Source organism: Falco peregrinus, chromosome 2, assembly GCF_023634155.1.
Source record: "Falco peregrinus isolate bFalPer1 chromosome 2, bFalPer1.pri, whole genome shotgun sequence".
NCBI classification, from domain to species: Eukaryota; Metazoa; Chordata; class Aves; order Falconiformes; family Falconidae; genus Falco; species Falco peregrinus.
This window is the reverse complement of record NC_073722.1, coordinates 105052192-105078539: the sequence shown is the minus strand read 5'-3', so window position 1 is coordinate 105078539 and position 26348 is coordinate 105052192. Positions and strand designations below refer to the sequence as shown.

Below are 26348 nucleotides of genomic sequence, written 5' to 3'. Positions count from 1 at the left end.
TCACCACGTTCAGGCAGAACCAAACCCTGTACTACTACTAATAATCTGATACAGCTTTCTCACATCTCGGTGGGTGCACATGCCCATTACCAGGAATATGCTTCCCTCTGCTGTCAGCAGCTGGAATCTTGTGTTTATAGTTTTCAGATGTGCTCCATTCAAAATCAAAAAAATAAATGTTTAAAAAATTCTACCCAGAATTTACAAGACTAAGTTTTACTGGTTGTAGAGGAACAGCTTTCTGCCAACCTGTGGTAGGAAAAAATCAGCCAACACATAAGCAAAATGTTTTGTAAGAAAATGGTCCTGATATTGCCACAACTTTATCATGACCACATAGAAAACTTATACTTGCAGCAAGACTTGTATTAAGAAAAATTTTTAAAAACTTGACATGTCATAAACTTTTGGGCTACTCCTGCAAACCAAGAAGTATGCCACAGGTATGGAGAAGTACAGGGCTGCTCTAGGGATGCAACAGTCACCACTTATGGTCCTCAGGTCCATGTGGGAGCCTGTTGCTGCCTGATGTTGGCAGACTTCGTACAGATATTTGTCCTCTTCCCATTCTGGGATAACACAGAGCTCACCCTTCTCACACAGCAGCTGGGAAGGCCACGTAATCAATGCCTTTATACACTTAACCACTACTTTGCAAGAAACAGTTGAATTTAAAGGGTGGTTGGAGGGAGGGTGCAGCAGCAGTACCCAAACCATCTTTAAGGATCCTTTGGAATAAAAGGCTGAATACGGAATGGCACCATTTGGTGTGATCCTGCAAGGTAGTGAGGTGATTTAATGCCAAACTTTCTTGTTGCAAGGCTCACGAATGTAGCATATCAATATACATTTTGTGAAAATCTTAGTCTCGAACCACAATTAATCTCATACTGACCATACACCCTAAGTAACTGAATTGGAAACTGAGCTGTTAAAATTCTTCCCAGATTAAAAATACACCTGTTCACTTTCAGGAAAAGGAGTCTGGTGAGCAGAGTGCGTGGAAGGGAAAGGAGAGCTCTAGAAAACTGTCAGACACACGGAGACTTACTAATCCTTGGCTGTAACTAATACAACTGAGCTTGCGAGCTGGACATCAGCAGAAACGCTGGGCAAGAGGCACAGCTGAAGTCTGGGGGAGCGGAGATGGGAGACCTGACAGAGCGGGGGCCCCAGGAGTTTACAAGCCAAGTGGAGATACAGGTGAGCTCTGCTTTATCATCATTAGTTGCCAGCTAAACAAGAATGGACTGGAAGAATCAAGCCCAAATTTGAAAGCACTCACATAGAAGTGCATGACGTGCCTTTCCTGGAAAGCTTTCTTGCTGTGCATAGCACAAATCAAATAAATGTATTTTTAAATCACCATAGGCTCAAAGAAACCCCGACCCTCTGGTTACAGGGAAGGGATAAATCACAGTTTTGGTCTGGGCTTTCAAGTCCATAATTCCATGTTTTGTGTGGATGTGGGATAATGTTGATGCACCAGAAACGCAGGTGTAAGATGCATCTGTGGGGGCAGTAACAGAGATGCATTTAACAGATGTCCTTGTTACGTTATATAATTTCAGAGTTGCAAACCCTTGGTACTTACTCATTTCTGAGCAACCCTGAGCACTATAACTCTGCAACAGCGGCACCGGGAGGTCTCTCAACAGCACAGTTGTGTTGCACCAGCACCTGTTTCTCCACCCACTGATCTCTCATGTGGTGCTACCTGAGCCCTGTATTTCACTAAAGACCCCCTTCACAGCAGGTACTCATGATGGAATCTTAAAGTACACCAGTATAGCCTCCTCAAAGCTATGATGAACCCCGAAAACCAGACACAGGGAACAACCATAAATCCCCCAAACCCTGTTCTCACTGATGGTTTTAGAAAAGCAGTGGCTTAGTTCCTCCTTTTGGAGAGGTGAACCCCTCTTGCTTCTAAGTCTTATGTGTTTCATCTTGAACAGGAACTTCTAAGAGACCCAGACGATGGAGGCAGATTGCCCAGCTGCTCCCAGGGCAGGCAGGGCCCCGGCAGAGCCTAGCAGGGCAGTGGGAGGAATAGCTGAGCTGCTCTATGCCTGCCCACTCTGCTTCTGCACCAGAAAAAAACAGGGAACTGAGAAGGACACCTACTTTCTTTTTCAGCTGTGGGCTGGAGTGAGTAGAGAACCCCTTGTTGGAAGGTAAGAGGGAGGCTTGGGGTGGCTGGTGGCCCTGGAGGACCTGGGGGACCTGGCATCCCGGTTTCTCCTGGAAGTCCTCTCGGTCCTTGAGGTCCCAACAGTCCTGTGCAGAGGCAGGAAAGGACATGTTAGTGCATTTGAAGATGTGCTAATGATGCTACTATGTAAAAAGGCAGTAAGAGGACAAAGGATTTATGTCCTGAACTGTAATTGTGGGAATTAAGGGCGTGGGGGGAAATAGGAACAGCTTCCTCATTTTCCATTATTTGCCTTCAGCATCTTCCTCTGCAAAACAGACAGCCTTACTTGGCTCAAAGGTGCTGAGAAGCTTAATTCCTGAAATAATAAAATCTACCCCCTCCCTGACACCCAGCAAAAAACCAAAGGCCACAAGGCATGAAATCACACGCTGCTCATTCTCTTCCCCTCCACATACACCTGTATGTCACCTTACTGCCAGGAAAGCACAGCAAGGACAACGGCAACCCAGCCAGTCCGCCAGCAGGCTGGTTCCACTTCCTGGGGGGCTGGGAGGGCTCTTGTTACAAACTGAGAAACCAAAAGGCAGCCACATCCTTGGCCAGACTTTAGTCATTGACAGGTTGCCAGAAAATGCCAAAAAGCATTCAGGGCTGCTTTCACATTTAAGGCACGCTCCAAGTTCCAAATCTTTCCTGAGCTCAGACTGACAAGGCACAGCCTTTTAGACACATAGAAAGGACAGAGCCTGAGATCTGGCACCTACTGTGTAGTATCACCTTCATTTAGGAACATTTTGGGGATGAATAAATTCTCCTAGCTCAGGAATGGAGCGTACTCTGAAAGTATGGCTTCATAACCTTTTCCCTTAGCGTACAAAAGCATCATGAGTTTGACATCCTGGCATCTGACACAAATGGTGGAGAAAAAAGGCACACAGTGAGAGGGCTAGAGCAGGGAATGCTCTTCTCCAAAGGCTGACAGATCAGAGACTTTTTTTTACAGCTCCTGGGCAGGATGGGGAAACACAATCCTGCTTTGCAGCTTTCTGGGACAAGCTCTCCAGCTCCATGGGAAATCCCAGGGACTGTCATTGCTCGTGCGGGGGGTTGGCTGCTCTAAGAGCCGCTGGTTGATTTCAGTACCCAGGGCATTCGCTGGAATGGATTCAATACCAACTGAAGATGCTCAACATCTTGTGTCCACAGACAATTTGTAAAAAGTGAAGTACCTCCTACCATGGTAGCACTGCCCGCCTCCAGGACTTACCTGGTGGCCCTGCTGGGCCCCTCTCACCGGGTTGTCCCTTCTCTCCTTTTGGCCCAGGTGGTCCTGGAAGACCAGTTGGTCCAACCGGGCCTGGAGGACCAACCTGTCCAGGCAGCCCTGAAAACATTCAGAAAGGAAATTAGTTGGAAGTTTAGGCCACTGCTGAGATCAGAAGGTCTTTAGCAACCTAGGTACCAGGGACTCAAAGATGCTTTGAGGGATGCAAAGATGCAAAAAGGGTCTCAAGGGGGAGAAAAGCAGCTTTGCAAGGACAACACAGACAGGGTGGTACTGGTGGCCAGAGCTGGCTGGTAGGTAGGGCAGAAAAGCCAGACTGGACCTTGCTTCTCCTCTTCTGCCTCCGATCTTTAGAGAAACAAGCATCTTCCCACACACAAGGCCCACCGAAGAGCCAGCAGGACATGTACTCCCACTGGGACCTGCCGGCAAACTGAGCCCACACTGTCCCCTTCCTTCCCACGGGCTGCCTGACTCTGTGGCCCCTCCAGCGCTCCCCTGCTACCTTCGGCCAGCTGGGCCTGGCAGCTCCCTGGCAGCCCCAGTGTATCAGAATACACAAAATGTACTTGCACAAGCAAATCAAACCCACTTGCTCTGGCGGCTCTATCCATACCACCTGAGATTCTGCATCAAAGATGTTTCCCTGTTTTCTCCTGTTTTCCTTCACCTAACAAGCATACCATGCTGGGCACGAACATTTGTCGTCCCAAACTGAAATCTGTGCACCCACAGTTGCGATGCAACTAATTTATAACTATGAATAGGGTGCTGAGCAAACCCATCTGGAAATACCAGTAACACAATAATTACAGCCCAGCAGGATGCTTCTTGGCAAGTCCACTCAGACCCACAGTAAGCCTACGAAAGGTGCAGGCAGCATTTGTAAAAAAGTGCTTATTTCTGATGACACTGAATAAAATCTTAATTTTGTTTTCTTTATCAAAATAATAACGACACTTAGCAATTTTTTAGTGTTTTTCAGAAAAACACTGCGTGTCTTTGGCTGATAAAAAGTAGTAGCTGCTTTGGAAAGATACACTTAAATGCTGTGCGAACATCAGTGAAGCCTTTAATACCTTGGAGAGATGGGTGAGTTAGTCTGTCTCTCAGATTAAGTGGTTAATGGTTACAATAAACGCATTAACTGTCAGAGCCAAGAGAGTCAGACGTTCCTGGTTTATGGGCTACCAAAGGGCTTTGAGCATTTGAAAACAGTGGCAGATGCAAGCTACAAATCCACAGGAAGATCTGTCTGAGTACAAAGTTCAGCGCGCTCAGATTTCAAGTTTTACTCTGTATAGTACGTACAACCATAACCCAACCGAGTGTCAGTTAAGTTCTGATAAACTCTTCAGCAGTGTCCTTCCCCTTGCCTGGCACCAGAAGAGGTACCGGACCCTCCAAGGGCAGCGCCAGGAGAACCCGCTGCATGTAGGGGGTGGAGGAGACTGGATGGGACTAGAGGGAGAGAAGGAAAAAAGGAAACAAGCCGGCCAGCTGACACCTTCACAGCGGGTGCCGAAGGGAACAGAGCTACAGAACAAAAGCCAAGGCTCACAGAATTTGCAGCTCTGATTTTGAATCCAGTTCCTACCCTACGCGTGGGACAGCCCACCTGGGGCACAAAACCTTGTCCCCCCAGACATTCATCCCAACTCCCTGCATTTCTCAGAATGCAGCACTGATCCCCCAGTATTAGACCCCCTTGAAAGATTCCCCTTCCTCTCCTTTTTTTTTGCCATTCTAGAGACAAGTCCAATTTTTTTTTTCTTAAAAAATGTAATCTATCCAATGAAAAACTGGGCAGACTGAAAAAATGAGATTTTTAAAGGCTTTGTGTGGGAGTGTATGTCTATAGTTTTGATTTATTCAGTCAGCAATAAACACCTGATTTAATTTGAGTATTGAACAAGGAATTAAGGTGTTAATTTGGATGAATTTGCTTATCCACAGGACACAAACTGCAGACTGGACTTTTCTGTGAACAGAGGATCTCCTTTAATGGATCTCACCTGACAGTGGATGTGGTACTTGGCAAGCCCAGGCAGGTGATCAGGAGCCCATTCAAGAGAGCAAGAGAATTTGGCCCCAGCATTGCAAACGGCCTTGCCCCACTACTGAAATCCTCAATGCACCTGGAACTTCATTGCAGCACACTGCAGCAGAAACACTGTTTTGAAAGCACAACACCCTGTGCTGCTGAGTGTGGGTCAAAACATTTCCTTGCTTGTATAAATCAGCCTCAGTCCTTCAGCTGAACCTTTATAACTCAATCCTGTGAACTTCTGCAGACCAAGAGCAATCATTTCCTGCTAGCATCCTCAATCACGCTGCTGCAGCGGAGCTTTAAAGAAACTGGCACTTACTCCCCTGAAGGTGGAAAGTGCTGAAGGAAAGACTGGGACAAACAGCACTGAGTAATGTGACAGGCAAATGCTCATACTGGTGACAAATGGTGTTACCAGCATAAAAGAGACAAGTGCAAAAGGGAGAAGAAAGAGGGGAGGACTCAGGGAAAAGGGGGGAGGGAAATGAATAGGCCAAATCTTCTCTGGCATAAATCAGCTCTGCTGCAGTGGCGTTGCCTTCAGAGAGCTGAAGCCCATGGCGAGTGTTTATCCTCCAAAACCATGGAACAAAAGGCCACTGGAAAAATATGGAGGGTGAGGGAAAGGTACAGGGTGAGTATTCTACTGCTGGAGACCAAATCAGACACGCGGAGACCTGGATTTTCTTCCTGGCCTTGTCATTACCTGCAACACACCATCTGTTCCCTCTGCTTCCCCAAGGTTTTCTCTGTACAGGAGCAGGGAGTTCTCTGTTTACACAGAGCTTAGCAAAATGAAGCGTGACCATCCCCAGCAGCTCTCGGTGCCCCAGCAGCTCTCGGTGCCCCAGCAGGCAATACCAGCGAGATAACGGTGTTTTCTCCCATCACTCAGCACATGCCCTGCTTGCTCTAGCCATGTGTCCTCCAGTGAACTGCCTCTCCACTGGGCAACGCTTTCCATCCTCCGTGTGCTGGGGGAACTGAATGGCTTGATGACGACAGAGCTGGCATTCCGCCTCTCGAACCAGAGCAGCCCACAATCAGATAAAACCCAAAGAAGAAACCCAGCTTCTCTGCAGCCGTGAGGCCTCAAATCCCTGAGGACTCCTGGCCGCAGGACCCTTCTGCTTTTTGGGACATATCATGTCCCAACCATCACAACATTCTGTGCTTTGGAAGAGGAAATAGCAGAAACCATCAACTTACCCTGTGGTATTAGCTGCTCCTCTGCACCTCTGTGTCCTTTAGGCTCTAGTTAAGAAGGTCCGGGTTAAAAAAAACACACCAAAAAACACAAAAACACAGATATGAAAAATTAGGTTTCTTGCTGCCAACTGGCTCAGCCACACTATATATATTTTCTTAATAGTCAGTAAAATGTATCCTGTTGATTAACAAGCTGATCAGAAAGGCCAGTGGTGCAGCTGTCTCAACAGCTCTGATTGCTTTTAAATGATTGTCTATTCACAGTCCTGTCACTCACAGAAGAAATAACTACCCTAGTAAACAGTAGCAAGTTTTCCTGGACCTCAGCCTGGAGAGGCATCAGCCAGCCCAGAGCTGTAGGGTCACCCAGAAACAGTCCTACCATTCAAAGCACCTAGTCTGTATCAACCATTGCTGTGTTGGGCACCAACCTTCTGCCCTTAGTCCATCCAGCTGAGAAACTCGGTGGCATGCAAGCTAGGATTTGGATTTGCTTTGGCTGAAAAACTAGAAACAGGGCAAAGTAGGCAATAATTCACAAAAAAATCTGGAGAAGGGGATGGGAGGGGTAGAGGCTTAGCTTTTCATAACCCCAAATCACACACGACAGTCGGGTTTGACTTCTACCAACTCTAATATCACACTTACCGAAAGATCTCCCGAGGTGTGCAATCTCTGTAAGTGAACCTGGGGTGGGCTCTGAGCAAAAGTCACAGTACAGTGTCAAAATCCCGCAAAACAGGCAGTCCCCCACCATCCTAAACCATCTGTGTGAAATACCCTACATTCCACCAAAACCAGCAGCGCTGCTTTTTGGCTAGCTTTGAATTGTAGGTACAAACTGGTGTGGGGAGGGAAGGGAGCCAAATGTGAACCCAGATCCATGAAACATCCCCACAGTGTGTGGGGATGCTTAGCAAGGGAGCAAGCAAGCTAAGCAACGCTTAGCAAAGCAAGCACGACAGAGCTCGGGTAGGGGCTTCAGCAGGGAATTGCATGTCAATAAGCAACTCAACTGATCGCTTCTAATTGCCAAAAGACACTGTCCTGACTCGAAATGGTCCACTGCATTCCTGATACCCAGATGTTATGCTAGAGTTGTTATTTTGCACTAGGTTAAATAAATCAAGGCTAGAAAAAGAAGAGGTAACAGTGAGCAAGGACTGCCCCCGGTAGCACACACGCAGCCGGCTGTGTGCAGAGCCTGGAAGGCTGGCTGACAGGACAGAGTCGCGTACGGCTTGGGCATCACCACCTGCTTTTTGGAGATGACCACTAGCTACCTCCTGGATTTACTGCAGGGGTGGAGGGTGCTGATGCTGGACCATGGAGTCAGCCTGATGCAAGCGCTATGGGGGTTCTGTTCAGTTGGGCAGCACTGCCAAAAGCCTGGGCGAGCAGCATTCGCTGCTCCTTGCTGAGCAAGAGGATATAATCGCATGTACACAGCCTCTGAGAGCAGAGAACTTTGAGTGGAAGGGACAGAGTTTTCAGTACTTTTGCTCCATTGACTTTAGTACAATGAAGTGCAGGTGCAGAGATACTGCGACAGCAAAAATAAATGACATGGGGAAGGCAGAATGAGCATATAATGGACACCAGGGGAAACTGCTTTAATTCAATTCCTGGCAGCCATCACCGTGGTTCTGAAAATACTTTGCAGAACATATTGTTAGTGAACCTCCCTCCGTGTTGTGGCATCCTGTCAAATTATAAACATGGACGACATCTGGTCTATGTTGGTTGCTCCAAGTCTGCTGCAGCCATGAAGGGCTGCCATAATAAACTGCTCGGACCAAAAAAATAAAAAAAATAAAAAAAAGAAGAAAAAAGCAAAGTAGGCCCTATAGAGGATAAAGAACTAAGAACTGCTTTGGGAGCAAGCAAAGCAACTGACAGCAAGGTTTGGAAAGACAGGGCTTTGGAAGCAGAGAGCAGGGATCTTGAAATGAGAATGCCAAGGTCAAGGAAATTCAATGCGTGGGGATCTGTCTAGCCAAGTGGGCTCAGAGGGAGATTTTCTTAAAAGTGTATTTTTTTTTCATGCCACAAGAGGGATCATAAAACAGCCCATTGTGTTTATGGCAAATTTAAAAAAATATCATGCAGACTACAACTGATGTTGCTATTCATGGGAAAGTTTTTGTCCTAATAAAACCAAGAATTACCCCTACACCCCAGGCCGTTACCTCCCCGCACCGCTCCCAGATGGGGAGACGCTGCCTTCGACGTTCAGTAGGTGGGTATGAATTGTCGCCCTGTGATCCCAATACCTCCCCGAAGTTTCCTCAGGAATGCTTCCATCTATCCAGGCCTCAAAACCCCACAGTCTTTGGACTTAAACCACGTACACTGAAACACACGGGCAGGCACAGTGGCCCTGCTGAGGTTAACAGAAACCTGACTTGCCAGAGACCAGAATCAGCTCTCAGTAGAGGCTTGTGCCAACAGAAATTGGGGCTAGGACAGGCCACTAAGGCTGACAAAATGGAGCTGAATATGTTTCTGGGCTCAGCTGCTTTCCTCCAGGAGCATGCTTGCTCGGCACTGGCTTAACTTAAGGAGGGGCAAAGACACAGGGAGAAAAAGAAAAGCCGCAAGTGCCGTTCCCTGTGAAGGGGTGATCCTCCCTGCTGCACGGGCCGTGGCGAGGGACCCTGATGAAAGCACGTCCCACTTGCTGCAGCTAAAAGGATGCTACAAGGTGGGATCAGGGAGGACTGAATCCTTCCTTGCCTGTGAGTCCACATGGGTGCTGGCGTGCAACCACCTCTGTGCTGACAGCTCAGCAGAAAGGGAGAGACGTGAGGTGACATTAAACCATGAAAGACAGAACAGCCGCTGGTTTAGAGCCATCCTGGCTCAAAAGCTAAATAACACTGCCTCTAACCCTAAGAGGGGCTGAAAGCTCTCGAAACCTCTCTCCACAGGGCAGTTTTCCTGTTTGCAAATGCCTGCAGCAAGCGTTTGCAAAGACCAAAGCTGTGGTGTCCCTGCTGAGGGTGCAAGGCGCAGCCACAGAGGCACTCACACCCCAGGCTGCCCGCCCTGCGCCCATCACGCAGCACCACCCCAGTGCGGCCGCTCCGTCAGCAGCTCCTTGCTGCATCAAACATGGCAGCAAACATGCCCACAGAGAGAGGAGTTGCCCATCTGAAAATCTTAACCCTCTTCTCCTTTACAGAGCAGAGGGAAGGAGCTGCCAGTGTTTTCCTCCAGCCTCTCCCCTGCAGCTCCCAGTACTACAGCAGACTGACACAGCTCCCTTTTTTTACCTACCCTATGTGAATCCTCTGTGTAGGGTGTGTGAGTTGGTGAAGAGAAGGTTAGGCTTACCAACAGATCCCACTGTTTTTCTTAAGACAGTCCCAGGATTCAGCAGGGGAAACGCATCTGGTAGCAAATCGTCGTACCACGTGGCCGTTGTCCCAGTGATCGGCAGGTTGTTTTCCAGTGCTGGGCTTCGCTCCGCAGCCTCGAGCAGAAGGATCTAGACAGGGGAAGGCAAACGAGATCAGCAGGACTGTTTCATACATGGTCATACATAATCCTGAAGAGGTCCTGAAACTCCTCTCCTTGACAGCAGGAGCTGTGAATAACTGCATCACAGATCGCAGGGCTTTGGTATTAGAGCTCTATCAGTTTTCTGGAAAGCAGCGCTAATTACTGTAGGAAGGTGCCGTGTCCTGCACAAGACCTCCTTGGAGAGGCTTCACTGCTTCCAGAGAGGCTCAGCCTCACACAGGCTTGTCTCCCTGGTGGAAAACATCAAACCAGGGACCGGAGCTGGTGTTAGGAGACAGCATTTTACTGCCACGTTACGTGTCAAACCCAGAGTTGTAAGGTCAGAAGTTACTGAGAGCTGGTACGTGGTGACGGCCTGTACCCTGGATGCCCACGGTAGTAAACTGAGGTGCCCCAGGACAAGTAATGGTTTTAAGTCAAAGCACAAATGCTGACCAAATTACAGATGATGAAGAATATGAAGCTTTTAAAGAGCTGAGGTGCTTTAATTTTTGAGCAAATAAAAAAAGGCAGGCAATTTCCTCAGAGCTCTACTTAGAAGTAATAGGAGATATATATATATATATTAAAACTCGCAACTGTTTCTATACCTTGTAAACACACTACCTGCAAATAAATCCACATCCCAATGTGCGTCCCTGAGCTATTGGGCCATTTACAACCTAAGCTCCTGGGCAAAGTGACCCCGTTTCCCCTGTATGATTTTTAAACCGCTATTGATCATGCTGTGCTCCCACGGCCACTGGTGGCCCACAGGGAAGTGGAACTTGGTCTTTAACGTGGCTGAAACAAACCTAAACACCCACAAGAAGTAGAGGGATGGAGGACCCAGGTGGACTCTGCCCACTGACAAACTCCAGTAAAGCAAAGCCCAGGAGAACATTCATTGTGCTTCAGAATCAACATTTTAAATCCCATTTTTCACAAAACTAGGATTTTTTTTTAAAATAAATTGTCTATTTTAATCTAAATGCTTCATACCCCTGCCTTCCCAGCCACTATGCAAGGATGACACAGCAAGTAGTCTACAGATTTCTTTTGAAAAAGCCCAACCCATCAGCAGCACTGACCTGGGGTGCCAAGCCCACATACCCTGCTGCAGATGGATTTTACCCCAGGGGCTCGACAGTAGCGAGGGAGGCCAAGGGCAGCGCCCACCCCGCTGGTGGGGCAGCCCCTGCTTTAGCCCTGCCTGGGATGCAGCTGCAGCCCTGCCAACCCACCTGGCAGATGGATTGGCCCCTGGCACAGCTGCCTGCTCAGGATAGACATGGGCTGCCCATCAGGTAGGAGCAGGGCTGAGGTTTCCAGAACAAGAGTTTTGATCCAAGCATCCAGCATCTCCAGCAAAGTCTGCTTTCTAGAGCACAATGCTACATGGAAAAATCGAGGAGCACAACGCCGTGGTTTGTTATGGCACCATCTCTTCCCGTTTGGAAACCACCTAAGCAAATACTGATTTTGGGATAAGGGAAATAAAAGAGAGCATGGCTCAAACTTTCCACTAAATCCCTAGAAGTTTCAGCTTTTACATGCTGTGTTGTCTGTACATAATGAAGTCACATTGCAATTATAAATGAGAGTGACTTGGCTCCGCTTGTTTGTTTTTAACTTGCAATTATTACAAGGTTTATCACTTATTTATTACAAGGCATGGCGAGAGCCAGTATTGCAGCAGCGCCAGAAATGATGAACTTCCTGCAGAATGTACTGGCCTGACAGGGGTGAATCAGAAACTAATTAAACTGGGAGCTAGGTTAAGTGCAAGGGAACTGAACCTCAGCTGTTGCAAACAAGCAAGACTCATCCTTTACTGCAATGATCTTTATTCAGGGAGCCAGAGTCTTGCTTTCTCAGTAATAAGCAAGCAACAAGGAATTGGGTCACAATGCTTTTGTTCAGCTGGCTTCTCTAATGCCAGGCAAGAAATCGCTTCAGTCTGTCCTTGCACTTCTGTGCTTCTACCCCGTGATTTATTTGTCAGACTTTCAAGGCAACATGCTATCAGTTCAATAAACACTGAAGCATGTGCCTTACCATAATCACGCTTAATTCCCATTGACGTGGGACTCAAGTGTGAGTTGAATAACTTTCCTGAATCCCTTTATGCTATTATATTACCCTCTTACTTCCCCAGCAAAACACCTGAATGTTGCCAAAGCGTCCTCAGCAACAGGGGCGAAACCCCCTGGAGGTGGCAAATTAAAGGGGCTCCAGCCAGGGCAGCGTCAGGATGCTCCTGCTGTGAGAAAGGACCGACAAGGGCTGTCTTGGACAGCATTTTGCCACAGCTCAGCAGTGCTGGGGGAAGAGATTATATTAATTCAATAGCAGCAATGGTCAGAGACCAGCAAACTGCAGGGGTCCGTGGCCCTCCCGGGTGGTGCGAGCGGCACTAGCACAGCTCTGCTGAAGGTTGCATCTGGAGTGGAACAGCTCCAAATCATTTTTATGGGTGATAATAAAAACGTGTTACCACATAATCAACACAAAACAGTGGCAACGGTATCCTTTTCATTAAAACAACATGTTTTAAATGAGCGCTCTGCTGATAAACGCTGTAAAATATTTAAAGGCATGCACAGAATAATCCAGTGTGCTCTTTTATAAATTGACTATATATACTTAGCAGTCGTTAAGGCTCAAACCATAGTTACAAGTTTATTTTCTCTGGGCACAAAATGATAGAGGTCAGGAAATCTCCAGGCTTGAAATTGCTGAGAAATTCTAGTTTTTATGATTAGGACTGAAGAGGTGCCCAAAAGAAATAAAGCAGAAAGAAGCTCTCACATCCGTGAGATCCACAGAGCCAAACTAAAGAAGGAAAAGCACGAGGGATTTAGTCACATTCAAAATCTCAAGCTCTACACAGTTCTTTCAACAAGGAGCGTCCTCTCACAAGCTAGCACAGCACACAGCACTAATGGGGGTCCTTACACATTATTGAAATAGCGCTGGAGCCACTCATCTATTTTCTGTCACGTTCTGTTTTTCTTAAGGCTGCCATCGCTGTAGTCAAGGGACTTGAGGAGAATTCCCACTTTCATTAAACAAAAAAAGAAATTTTCTAGCCCTCTGAGTAAACTGCTGGAAAATGATACCACAGAGGCTCACAGCCAGAAAGCAAATTAGCAAAATGTGCAATGTATTAAAGTCTCGGTATTAAGCTCTTGGTATTTTCTAGTCAATAAGGTTGAGGTAGAGAGAGGGATAACACCAAGTGAAGAAGAACGTGTGGTTTTCATTGGAAAGACTCATTGGAAGCAGTGCCCACCTCTGCTGCCGTTACCACTTCCAATGAGGAAGTTATGGCTCCGTGAAGAATGGAGGCAGGAAACACCCTGATCCCATCATATAAAGGAAATAAGTCTTGATGCCATGGGTCACGTTAGTCAGCCAACCAAGCAGAGCAGGTACAGAGAACCAGCTGAAGGGCTGTGCTTGTGGTTGCTGCCTGCGGTGCAGGGAAGGCAGATCCCCGCAGAAGACACGAAGGCTTTTCCTCCCTGGTTGCACTGCATTAAGGATGGCCTCGACTCAGCAAAACACTCGGGCTTTTGTCTTTTTGCACGGATGGAAGCAAAAAGTCAAATCTGAGCCTAAACGGACAGGCTGAGCTGGAGCCTCTGGCAGCAGAGGTCCCAGCGGCATGAGGGCTGCTCTCTGGTTTCCAGACCCCACCTCTCAGATGCAGCTGAACTGGGTCAGAAAGCTGGAAAGAACTGAAATGGGGCCACGTCTCCTGCCAACACTGCAGCGGGAGCCGGGCCCGAGGTAGGAGATGGCGTGTGAAGGCGAAGGGAACGCAGGAGCGATGATGCACTGCACTGGCCCAGGAGCTCGCAGGCCAGCGCCAGCGGCAGAGGTTATTGCCTGCAAAACTCACCCCCGGGCCCTCCGAGTCCCGCAGAGCCGCCGGGCTCACCTCTGTACAGCATCTGGCGCTCGCTCTTCTCCCATGGCTCAAAGCCTGGCTCTTCGCTGCGGGGCCCGCTCACGTGCAGGGCCCTCAGCAGGGACATTAGTGTTATGTGCCTGAAGCTCAGTCCCAGCTTACTCAACCCACCTCCCCCTTTCCTATTTGCCAGCATAAACTTTCTAAACTTCAGACACATACCACATTTCTTGCGTCAGATCAAAACCTCAGGCCAGGGACAATGGAAATGGGAGGAAGGTTTTCATCTTCTTGAGATGTTCAGTGTCAAAGGACTTTTTTTGGCTTGTAGTGGCTTTCAAGAACCCTATTTTGGTTGTTCCCACACATCAAAAGAAGATTTCACAAACACGGCCTCCGCCCATCATCCGTCCTCCACTCGCATTCCTGATGTCCCGTAACTAGTAGGTGCTAGAAACAAGGAAAGAACAGCTGGGCTTCCAAAGATTTCAAAATTGATACAACAGGGCTCAGAATGCTTTTTCTTTGGATAAAAATCCATGGAAATGCAGGGGGAATCATCTGACATAATCCAGATGGATATTATTAATTAATAAACAGGATATTTGGTCTCTTGAAGCACTGGCGGAATCAACTCCCCTCCATCCCTCTCTAAAGAGGAGGGAAAGAAACTGCATGAATCCAGCTCATAAGCTAAAAATTCCAGTGTAAAATAAGATTCCCTTGATCTTGTGAAGACACAAGCTGATTAATAATGGTAATTGCATAACTTGTTGGACATATCTTCCTTTATAACAAATTATTTGGCAAAATGCAAGAGTTTTTTAATCATTCATCAAGACAGAGCTAAACAGGGAGTTTTACAAAATCTGATGGAGAATGGTATCTCTCTTGTAGCAATATGAAACCTGTGAACGCAAGACTCCAACACAGATGCAATTGCTTGGTTTCAAAAGCCAAAAGACATTCAATAAGTGTCCACTAAAATCTGATGAACTGGGTACCCAGAGAGAACCTAGGTGACTTCATCCTTATTACACGTTAGAGGCTTTGGCCAAAGAGGACAAGCTAATTAGTACATGGAGGAGTTTTCTTTATATTGATAAATTATGGGGGAAGCAATAGCTGATGTCATGGTAGTGACGCAATGTAAACCAAAAGGTAAGGTTTATGTCACCAGCTATTGCATGGAAGACAGAAATGTGGACCAAAGGCTTCAACCAACCCACAGGTAGCACAGTTCACGCTCCTTCTGCGGATGTATTTGGCTTTTTGTACAGTTTTACAGGGCTTCCAAAAAAGAGCATGCAAAAAGTGACTGTTCCATCAGCAGGTATCTTCTGGAGGGGAATCAGAGCAGAGAAGACACAAAAGCAGAGGCTAGCCTACCCGTGTAGATGAAATGCAGGCAGTGTTCGGCAGATCATCAGACCATCGAGGCTTTGCTTGAGAGCAGCAGCGAGGGAAGGCTGGCAGCGGTCCTGCTGGGTCACTGCGCTCTGAGGCACCCTGGGGAGCTTCTCGGATATTGCTGCACACTGGACATTTCCCTCTGCTGCTGTGAGCCCATGCAGCTGCCATCACTGGCACCCCAAAGTGTCTGTTAGAGCCAGGGGAAGAAGCTAGATGTGGAAAGGATCCAGCAATCCTTCAATGCTGTGCTAAGAGCCTGTTGCAGAGTGAAGTACACGAAGGAACTGGGAGTGAAATCAGATTCCCCATCATTACTTTAAAACGCCTGATAAAAAAGCATCAGAGCTATAACCTTCCACTCTCAAAATTACATCACTCTGCCCGATTTATTGCTTGTCACCTGCTGGGGATGTAGCAGTCCTATGGACGTGGAGCCAGGCCAGCCTGAGCTGAACTGCGTCGACGAAGTAACATCTGTTCTCAGCTCTCTGCTTCTCACCTGGTGAGGAGCCCTCAGCTCTGGCTGAGTCACAGCAGCTAGCTCACACAGGCTGAGGTGCCCTGTGGGCTCTCCTCCTCCGCTGGGCTCTAAAGGAAAAGCTGCAAGAAGAGAGCAGCACAACCAAAAAAAGATAAGGGGCTCCTTCTTTTCCTGGCTTGCCTTGGCGCGACCTGAAGAAAAGGACCCAAAGTCATTTTTCTTTTATGATCGCACTTGCCTTACAAAGCTTCGCTAGAATTTCTGATGGAGAAGCAAGGGGAAGCTTGCATGTTTGGTGCAGGATTATTACCAAAGGATCTGAGCCCTTACAACCCTTAGGCTACTCACACACACCCTTGGCTGAAACCCACATTTTATCCACAACAGTACTTCTCTTAAAAAAACAAAGCCTGTAAACACTATTCCCAGGTATCAAACACACCAAAAGCATTTCCGAATGTGGACATAGGATTTTCTTGGCAAATTCAGTTGTGTGTCATAGGAAAAGAGATTTTTTCCAAAGTTATTTTATGAAAATATTAAATCTATTTGACTAAAAATGCAAAACTTGTAACTAAAAGACTTTGCGGGAGGGGAAGGTGGAGGAGGAGGTCTTTGAAGCCTTTTTGTGGTTCTGGCAAACGATTTACAGCATTGGCCAAACACATGGAACAGTCTCAGGGGACAAATTGCTCCTTCAGTCCAACAAGTGATAAGAAATAAGATCCAGCAATTACTAGACTTGAGAACCAAAGGATTGTAAGTGTCATTCTGAAATACAGAAGCATGCCCAAACGAGAGAAAGGCCAGTACCCAAACTGCCTCAAGTATCATAATCATGATTATTGCTGATTAGAAAAAGGCCAGTGAGATAGATGCAAAGTTCAGATATGAACACTGACACAAAATTCAGTTTGCCCACCTAGTTCTGCTTCATGGCTCTTCCTTGTAAAAATCAGTTAGGAAGCTGCATTTTATTCTTAGGGGCATATGTTGCATTAACTTACATACAGAAACCCAGCATTAAATTAAAAATTTTACAGGGATTGACTTAAGTTTGTTATTGCTACTGGAAACCAGCCGGTTGTTACACAGTTCCCTGTGAAATAGCCCAAATACTCCTTAAATTCAATGCGCTAATGGAGCTGGAGGTGCAGGTTCTGTGCAGGGTCATTAGAAAACCCTAGCGATTAGGTAAGCCACCTTCCTGCTCGGGACAGAAAAAAAATAAATAACTGCTAGTGGCAGTCACATCCCCAACATGGAAAATCCATGAAAGCCCTTGAAATACCAAGCAACCACTAATGTCCATTCTACAGGACCACCAGCAGCCTCACAGGACGAGCAGCTGGGGTTTCCCTCCTAATCTCTCAGCCATGTCACTGTACCTTGAAACGTTTACTGTTTTCCAAATATTCCTCCACTAAGGTAGGAAATGTCTTTTCTTTCTCTGATAGACAATAAAACAAAACCCCATAAAACATCCCAGACAGCTGCCAGTATTTCATGTAGCTGCTGGGAAGAAGGGGGAGATAGAGAAATATTTCATACAATGATTACATTAAAACTCCAAGTAATGGCGCTTCATAATCAAAAGACAAAGGGCAGTGAAGGTGCTGTGGGGTAATCTGTTCTAAATAAACGAGGTGATTTCATATAAATAGCAATGTATCGATCGAACTCTGTGCACAGTACAAAGGTTTTCTTGAAAAACTTTCAGAATCTTCCGCGTGGGGAATCACATTACAAGGACTGTTCTCATGCAAAAAATATGCATGCCATTTATCAATCACGCAACGTATCAATCAGACACTAGATACGCGTAACATTATCTCCCTGCATTAATGCTGGAAGTGAAATGCCACAAACTTCTCAAAAGCTGCGTCAGGAGATAAGACTGGGTTATATCAACTCAGATCAAATGCTGCACTCCAGCTCCCACCAAAAGCTGGGATTAGCGGCACCCTGCCTGTAGCTCTGTGGTGGGGTTTATTGAAAGAAACCGGCTGAACAAAACGAGCAGAAATTTGTATGCAGCTGCCTACTTCTGTGCTAGCGCTGCCGGCCGTGGGCACGGTGCTGCTCTCTCCGGAGCTTCGGTGGAGTTTGTCTGGGCTTAGCACCGTGACACAGGAGGGCAGCATCAGGCTCAGGAAATCCAGCAAGGAAAGGCTGTGCAGGCTTCCCACCAAGCAGCTGTGCTGGCCAAGGAGAAACCTCTCCTATGAAATAAAAGCGGGGTTCATTCTGCGCTCCCACCAGCGAGGCTCCCTGCAGGGTCAGGAGGTGCTGTAGTGATGTCAAGTAAGGTGTCATGGGTGAGAGGTAAGGTTTGGCATGTTGGGGCTTGGGGGTGTAGGGGGGCGGCGGTAGTTTTCTTCTGGCCTGCACACTTCTGTGTCCCTGACCCCAGGGTCAACACCATCCTCCCTGATGTAGATTCTCACAGCCTGTAGATTTCAAACTCAACACCAACCCAGCTGTCAAATCTCTGACGTCCAAATGGGTTTGGTACCAAGCAAATGGAACAGGCCAACTCTGTCCTGGGAGATGACAAGGTAACTCGAAACAGGGGAGGTGAGGATGGAACCTAGTTCCACCTCCTTCCACCTACCGTGACATCTCCTACAGCCACAAGGACAACCCAGAGCAGCACCAAGGAAAGCCTAAGGCACATGAAGAGTTTGTTCTGCTGCACCGTTCAGCCATGTCTCGGGGTCTCTCTCCTCCCCAAAGGATATATGAGCACTGGTCCCTCATGAATCATTTTTCACTCCGTTTGCTCTGTGTTTACTCTTGCTTCTTGCTTTCTGATCCAGCTCTCACATTACAAAAAATCAGAGGGCTACTTTCATTATCTCATTTGGATGTCGATCTTACAAGCTAGATGAACCAACTCATCGTTGTAATCAAAAAGATGACACCATTTCTGGTTATATCCCCATTTTTTGAGGGAAATAACTATAAAAGCCTGTAGAAGAGGACTGCAGAAAGAAGAAACCACAGGTTCGTAAGCCTCTTCCTCCAGAACCGAGTTTTAAGTTTCTTTAACTTGCCCTTCACAGCCCCTGGACAACAAACCTGCATTTTACATTTCCTCACACCTCACCGAGAAAGGCTCTTGGCTCCTCGTCCCCATTGCAGTGATGTGAGGAAGAGATTGTTTTTCACTCATCCCTAACCTACTCTATTAAAACAAAACTTCTCACCCAGCACCAATCTGCCCAGGTCCACAGCACCTTCAGAGGTAGCTTTCCATACGTTTGCTCTCACCCTTGGGCCTTGCAGTATTTACAATAAGTCTACACAGGCTTCCCGAGCCCCAAAGCCCCGACAGCAGGTGCCACTGCCCTTCCCTGTTAGCAGCTGACTGGCTACAGAGGCGGCTGATCTCACCCACTGCCATTCCCTGAGCTCACCAGGGTCATGCTGGGCTGAAATCCAAAAGAGCAAAAGCAGCAAAACTCCTCCACTTCAGCTGTCTCCAGAAGGAGAAGGACTGTGGCAGAAAATCCATCTTTGCTGATAGGAAGGATGAACGTCCACATCTGCCCTTGCAGAACGAGACAGCAAAAACCAGCAGGGGATCAGTCTCCCACACCAGCGAGGGATGTGTGTGCCCATCCCATCACTCCTGTCTTCCTCTGAACAGCTTCGGGCTGTTGCAGTGAAATGAGACATTACAAGAAAACAGTTTGGAGTGCTGAGAGACAACTCTGCATCCAGATCAACCAGCAGATCAGGAATCTTTCTCCAAAATCCAGAGCAGGAATGTGAACAATACTGAACAAATGCAAGCACCTTTATAATGGTGCTAGCTATTACTGAATAACAATGACTGAGGTCATGACGTTGCTACATAGATCAAACTGAACTTAAATTAACCTTGAAAAAAGGGTGAATCAGCATATTTCTCTTGCGTACAGTACCATCATTAGTGTAACGTTGCTTCACTCTCCACTTAATTGCTACAGTCAATTTTTGCACAGCACCCACAGCTTTTCAAACAAAGCGGAAGCCAAAAGATTGATAATGACCTTGCTGGGCTGTGCTGCAGAAGGCACCCTTGTAGAGACACGGTCTTTAGTACTTCACAATAGAAAGAAATAATTAGTTTCATTCTGTAAAAGCAAACCCTTCGATGAGCTTTGCTCCCAACTTGGGTCTCTGTGGGAGCATAGGAAGGTCAGAAACCCACCACAGCCACAAAACAAATTGCCTCCCTGCACTAAACCAGAGCCACAATGCACGACAAGATCATGAGCCAGCGAGAATCAAGCTACCCTGAGTGCCAATCAAGCCAGCACAGAGAAGGTGGCTGGTCTTGGTTGTGGCTGGGACCAAGGCAGTACCAAGATCCTTCACTGGTCATCTCCAGGGTCTGGCTGGCTACAGCTTGGCACAGAACTTAGCAGGCATCTGCCTCACTGTCCTCATGTCAGCGAAGTCTTCAGCCATCAGCATGACGTTTGTTTGTTGATGATGCCCCAGTGCTCCCTCCTGGACACAGACCAAGTTGCAGCCAGACAGCTACCAACACAGGAAGCATTTCCTATGGCCCGCACATCGGGTTTGCCAGTCAGGAGACAAATGCCAGCTGCTGCACAAGTGTCCTAGGTTAGAGCAGGAGACAACGTGCTTCTGCCTTCGCTAGCGCTCCTGCGAAGGAGGCAAGCAGGCAGCGCTTCCCAAACACTGCGGGCAGCCGGTGCCAACGCCAGAAAGCAGGTTGCTTTCAGGTGATGGGAATGTCACCCAATTTAGACCAGCTTCATATCTGTAAGCCAACCCCCCTGGCCTGGGTGCAGTTTCACTCTTGGGCTAAGACTCTGGGCATGCAGGACCTCCTTCCTCCTCCACGAAGCCCTGCCAGAGCCCCGGCTGAGGTTGCCATTAGCCTCTTACGCTTCGTTCCCCAACAAGTGCGGAGCAGCACAGGGCAGCAGCGTGGGTGCTCTGGTGTCAGGACATCTTTGGTTTTCCAGGGAGCCAGATATAGAAAATCCTGGGAAGTGAAACAAGGTATAGCTGGCTACAGGCTGAGCACAGAAGAGCTGATTTACATCTCTTGGAGGCTGGTCCCATGTCTTATTTGGATTTGGGACTGCAAACCCAGAGGTCAGTCACCAGCCCTGCTCTCCTCTCCAAACGCCTACAGCTTCTCGCTGCCAAAGAACACCCACCTGCCAGGTCCTGTGCTCGGAAAAACGATCCCGCTCATCTTTGTCCTTTGCACTACAACAGTTGTTTCCACTTGAACAATTCTGCTCCCCAGAATTTCATCCCTACCCCCCACCCCTTCCTGTAGTGAAATAGAACTGCAAAGGCTTTGAGGAAGTTCCAGACAACATTGCTCACTCCATTTCAGCACAGACAATTCCCAAATTACCACAGTATCATGCACTGGCTTCAAAACCACCACACATCGACCACCCCCTTCCACAAAGGTTTCTCCCCAAATTCTTTTATGGCATTGATAACCATCAGTTAATGAATAATAACAGCAACACATGCCTTAAAGAGACCAAAGCACTGTATCTAACAGCCAGGAGTGGGCTGTCACAGGAGGGACCACAGATCAAAGGGGAAGGACTGACTCAGCTGCTTTGTTGCTAGACTGGAACAATTTATCTGAATCCCAGTAAGTAGAAACTAAAACAATTTGCAGAACTCACACGCACACACAACGTGAAGGTCTGTCCTTAACATTTGTCTCCACTAAACTGTGCATGAAAGCTGCCCATCTTTCCAAAAGGGGATAAAAAAGTAGGACTGGATAGCACTTGAAAAGCAGGTTAATGAACAGCTGTTTTTAGAACAATCTATGTAATTACTCCTCTGTTTTGCCCTCTATGTTGGTAAGGTTTCTACAAGGCATTTTTAGCAAGAGAGACCAGAATCAGTCTGTTTCTTTTGTGAGCCAGGGGAATCACTGCTTTAAACCCCCACATCCCCAGCCAGCTGAAGGTAAGAGATTTCTCATAGAGCTCTGCCTGCCCTCTCTTTGTGAAGCAAAACCTAAGCCAACGTGCTCCAGCTGACAGCAACGAGTGATTTCTTGTTCATTAACAGCTACACACTTGTGACAGTGGCAAGTGTGGCCCGAACGCACCAGCACGGTGGCCAGCAAGCCCACCACGAGATCCGGCCAGCCGGTGACAAGGCAGCCGTGGCATGAGGGCAGGCTCCTAACAAGCGAACGCAGTGACGAGCACGATGGTAACACACAGCATGTTATTTCTCAGGTCTGAGTGCCCTTTAGGAGGAGCTGAGCTGAGCAGCAGAGAGCAGAAGGGAGGCAGTGATGCAGCTGCAAGCGAGGCTAGGCGCGAGCAATGCCTGCATGCACAGCAGCGCTGCCCTCATTTCCTGGGGCAGAGCCACTGCCACAGCGTGCTCCTTGCTGCGGATGGAAGGACAGGCACCTGATCGCCCCAGGGCTGCCAACCCAGTATCTTTTCCACTGTCAATTCTTGGAAATTTTGGCCAAATGGCAGAATAAAGGCAGGTCCTTACCTTGGCCTCCAGCGTGTTTAGCCTCTCGGTCATATCTGCTAGTCTCGTGCAGTTCATGCATTCTAGAAAGAACAAAACAAAATGATGTAAAATTTCTACATACTTTGCATTTTCATCCAGACCCTGATCCATTTTTGATCCAAGGTACACAGAAAACTGATTTGAGATCAGTTATGGAGGGGATATAAGTATTCAAACCCGTTGCACAGGTGAACAGCCACACTACTTGAACCTTGTTTGGGGATGTTTAATAGCGCAGAGCGTGAAACCAAGCTCCCAATAGGTAGAAGGCAGATAAAGAAAAAACTAGTTTTAAGACTTTTCATGGTGCCAAGCAGCATGACCTGTTGTCACCAGCAGAGACACTTGTTCTGCCACTGGTGCAAAATGGTGTGGCACACGCTCCCACCTCACAGGACATCAGGCTGCACAGCCACTGCCCCATTTAGCTCTGTGCCGTACCCTCTCCTACACTGTGTCCTGGTCAAATACTGAGGAAAGCAATGAATATACAGAATGCCCATCTCTGTGGAGTCCTGCTCCATCCCTGGGCTCCCAGGCCCTGTTATCACTCCTACAACAAATCATTTGTCTCAGCGACAGCAAGAAAATCCAAGACAGAGCCCAGGGATGATGCAGACTGGAGCCACAGCACGAAGTGGTTTCCATCTCACTTTGCTGCACAGAAGCAACAGATCAGCAGCAACCACCAAAGGGGTCTTGACAGGATGCCTTAGCAGGAACAAACGTTAACATAATGGGCTCTGAGTGCAGCTTAAAGTGATTGCTTGATACAAAGTACATCACTTACTTAAACAGAAGGCTTGCTGCTTTGCCTCTGTTTTTTTAGAGTGAAGGAGAACAAAGCCCTGAGCAGAGGTCTAATCAACAAGACGCTTCCCCAGCACCTTGCAGCAGCACTGACCTGCGCCTTCCCAGCTCTCAGAGAAGCTTTCCAGGCTGCACCTCTCACCTATCATGACTTCAGTTGCAACTGTGTTAAAAAGGGAAAATGACTTGCAGCATGGAACATTTCAGAGTATAAACCATCCATATTCAGGTGATGAATCACTGCTATCTCATGTCCCACAGAGGAGAAATCTCTATACACGTTTCTGGGCTCCTCAAGAGCTACAGCCAGTTTTCACTGGCCATGTAAAAAGTATTTGATCTTGGTATTTCCACAGGGCTGGGGAGGTTGACCTGCAATTCTTGAGCCCCTTAACAGACCACTAGAGGTGCAGCTGAGGCTGAGGTTGCACTGAGGCAGGGGATGTTGAGTAAACCCAGTGCCTATCTATGGCAAGGAATGGGTGAACGTGGCTTTTGGCCTGACTGAACACCACCCCAGCACCCAGGACTCAGTTGTCTCCCCTAACAAGCTTTGTCCCCTTCTGCACAAGGAGCCCCAAGGAATCTCTCCAATCTTCACCCACAAACACTTTGCAGTTTTACGAGGCACATGGTATGTACTCATGGCTCCCAGCCACGCAGAGATTTTAGCGCATGGCTCGGGAGGCCAGGGAGCTTGGCTGTTCCACGTTAGTGATTTACGGTCTAAGAAGATTGCTTGAGCGCTAATGGCAACCAATCACCCACTGCATAACCCTTCCACAGAAATCCTCTCACTGGCCCTCCGTGAGGAACCACATAGCTTCCCAAAGGCGCTAGACATAGAGCTTCCACCTCCTGCTACCCAACGTTTTGCAGACAAAGCACCTGGTGGTTCAGGAACACTTAGATTGAGGGATTCTCTTACAGGTTAACACTGACATGTACATTCCTTTACCCAACAGGAAATAACATTTGTTTATTTTTATTCTCTGCAATAGATCTTGGAAAATATTTTTTTGGCTTGAATTGGCCGATGAGTGCGCAAGTGCCATAAGTGCATTGTCCCACAGGGAAGGAAATGGGTGAGGCTTGTTTGGTCTGGATCTGCTTGCGGCGTGTAAAACAGGGAATTACATTCTGCGTGTAACCGGCTTCATGCTTTTGATCTTGCTCATCCTCAGAGCAAGATAAGGCTGAATAAATCCAGTGCTCCCAAGAGCCAAAAGGCGTACCAGATGTGTTACAGAGCAAATAAAATATGGAGTCCTATTCTCCCTTCTGCTGGCTTGCACATATTAATAACTCCCATAGGTTTAGAGAGACTGACTTGAACTGTCTGAAAACCATCTCTGCATAACTTGAGATAGATTGATCATTTAAGCCCTCTTTGGAGAGCTCAGCTCATAAAAAAGGGCTTGTACTACCCCTCTGCACAAGGGTGAATCAACCAGCTCCCGGGGGGTGGATAACTCTGACTGTCTCTGCCAGAGAGAGTGTAGGAACAGCACTGACCCAGCAGCCTCCCTACTCTTGAAGATTGTCTCAAAGAGCCCTTTTGGGTGTGTTTGCAGCACCAAAGGTTACGTTTACATGAACAAAATGACGGGAGGGGGGAAGCAGCAGTGCCACTGCATGGTGAGATGTGTACTAATATCGTTTTCATGCCAGTGATGCCTTTTGAAACATATGAAAACACAACCCAGGTCAGAAAGAGAACTACTTAAGCTCAAGTTGGATCTGAACTCTGATCCTTTCCTTCATGAAATGCCTGGAAATTCAAATCCACACCCAAGGTACTTAGCCTGGACCCAAAAGACATTTAATTTATCCCAAAAGTGGACATCCTTATGCAAGAGATCTTCTTACTAAGGCGAGCTGTCCTGCCAGCACATCCTGGTGACATTTATTTAGCTAACCAACAGATGGACAATCTTTCAGACACAGAGATAAATGCTCAGTAAATGCAGTTACAGAAACTACCTTCAAAGGTCGCTCACAACACACCGGGAACCAGGCTGCTTCAGGTTCTAGGGTTGTTATCTGTCCTTGCAGAAAGCCTGAGAGCGGTGGTGACACATCAAGCCAATAAATATCTTGCTTGACTACTATGCATTGAAGTATTTAGTGTCTAATCCTGACGGCTGGTGGTTCCAAGGCCTGGGACTGTGAAGTTGAATTTTCTGATCGGGGGAAAGCAGTCTGCTTTACTAAAACGAGCTTGAGAATCTCACTTCATTATTTCACATGCAACAAATATAACACTGGGGCAAATACACATACTCTCTGACCTGGAACTCCAGAGCAGACGCTTTCCATATCTGCAGAAATCCATCACTTGTTGCTACACAGAACCACAGTTTATTTCCCTCATATTTCTAGTTGGCAGATTTGTATTTTTCCAGCTAAACTCCGAGAAAGGAGTTGTGATTTCACTCTATGAAGTCCAACCTCAAAACACATGGTAGGATTTGTTTTAGAAATATTCCAGCAGGGAGGATAAATAATTGAGATAATGAACACGAGACTCTACCAGCATATCACGTGGCACCCAGTCTGTCTCCACGATGTCTCGCTGTTACTGTCCTAGCACACCTCTCCCTTCCCACATGGTTAAAGCAATGCAACTGGAGGGAAAGAAAAGTCTAACATATCAAAGATGTGGTAGACTCCACATGTTGGCACAGAAGAAGTCACGTAGCCTGTGCCAGCAGTGACCCACTTAACCCTGACCCAAAGGTGGCTCCATCTGACCCATCTTTGACCAAAGGCTGAGGCAGCGCTGCAGTTTTGCAAACAGGCATCAGGCTCCAAGCCTGTGGCTTCCACTCTGGATACGCTCCTACAACAAGCAACTTACAGCAGTGAACGGCTGACTTCAGGTGCCTTGTGAACTTGGCACTCCTGCTTTGCTGGCCTCAAGCAGTGTTCGCATAATTTCATGATTAAATATTTGCACATTTCAGCTGCTCAAGGCTGAAAGCC

At 47.4% G+C, this 26348-nt stretch overlaps 1 protein-coding gene across 5 annotated transcripts in view; it reads right to left on the bottom strand.

Moving 5' to 3' along the window:
- Nucleotides 1-26348, bottom strand: part of COL26A1 (collagen type XXVI alpha 1 chain) — a 195283-nt gene that overhangs the window by 22119 nt on the left and 146816 nt on the right. For 3 of the 5 annotated variants that reach the window (XM_055796739.1, XM_027790969.2, XM_027790965.2), the window contains 6 exons: nucleotides 22533-22594; nucleotides 10039-10192; nucleotides 7351-7401; nucleotides 6703-6747; nucleotides 3426-3542; nucleotides 2128-2280 (listed from right to left, as the gene is read on the bottom strand). In XM_055796739.1, coding sequence (XP_055652714.1) covers nucleotides 2128-2280; nucleotides 3426-3542; nucleotides 6703-6747; nucleotides 7351-7401; nucleotides 10039-10192; nucleotides 22533-22594 — 582 coding nt within the window. The remainder of the gene's footprint in view (nucleotides 1-2127; nucleotides 2281-3425; nucleotides 3543-6702; nucleotides 6748-7350; nucleotides 7402-10038; nucleotides 10193-22532; nucleotides 22595-26348) is intronic. The other 2 variants (XM_027790966.2, XM_013301614.3) reach the window with 1 other exon arrangement.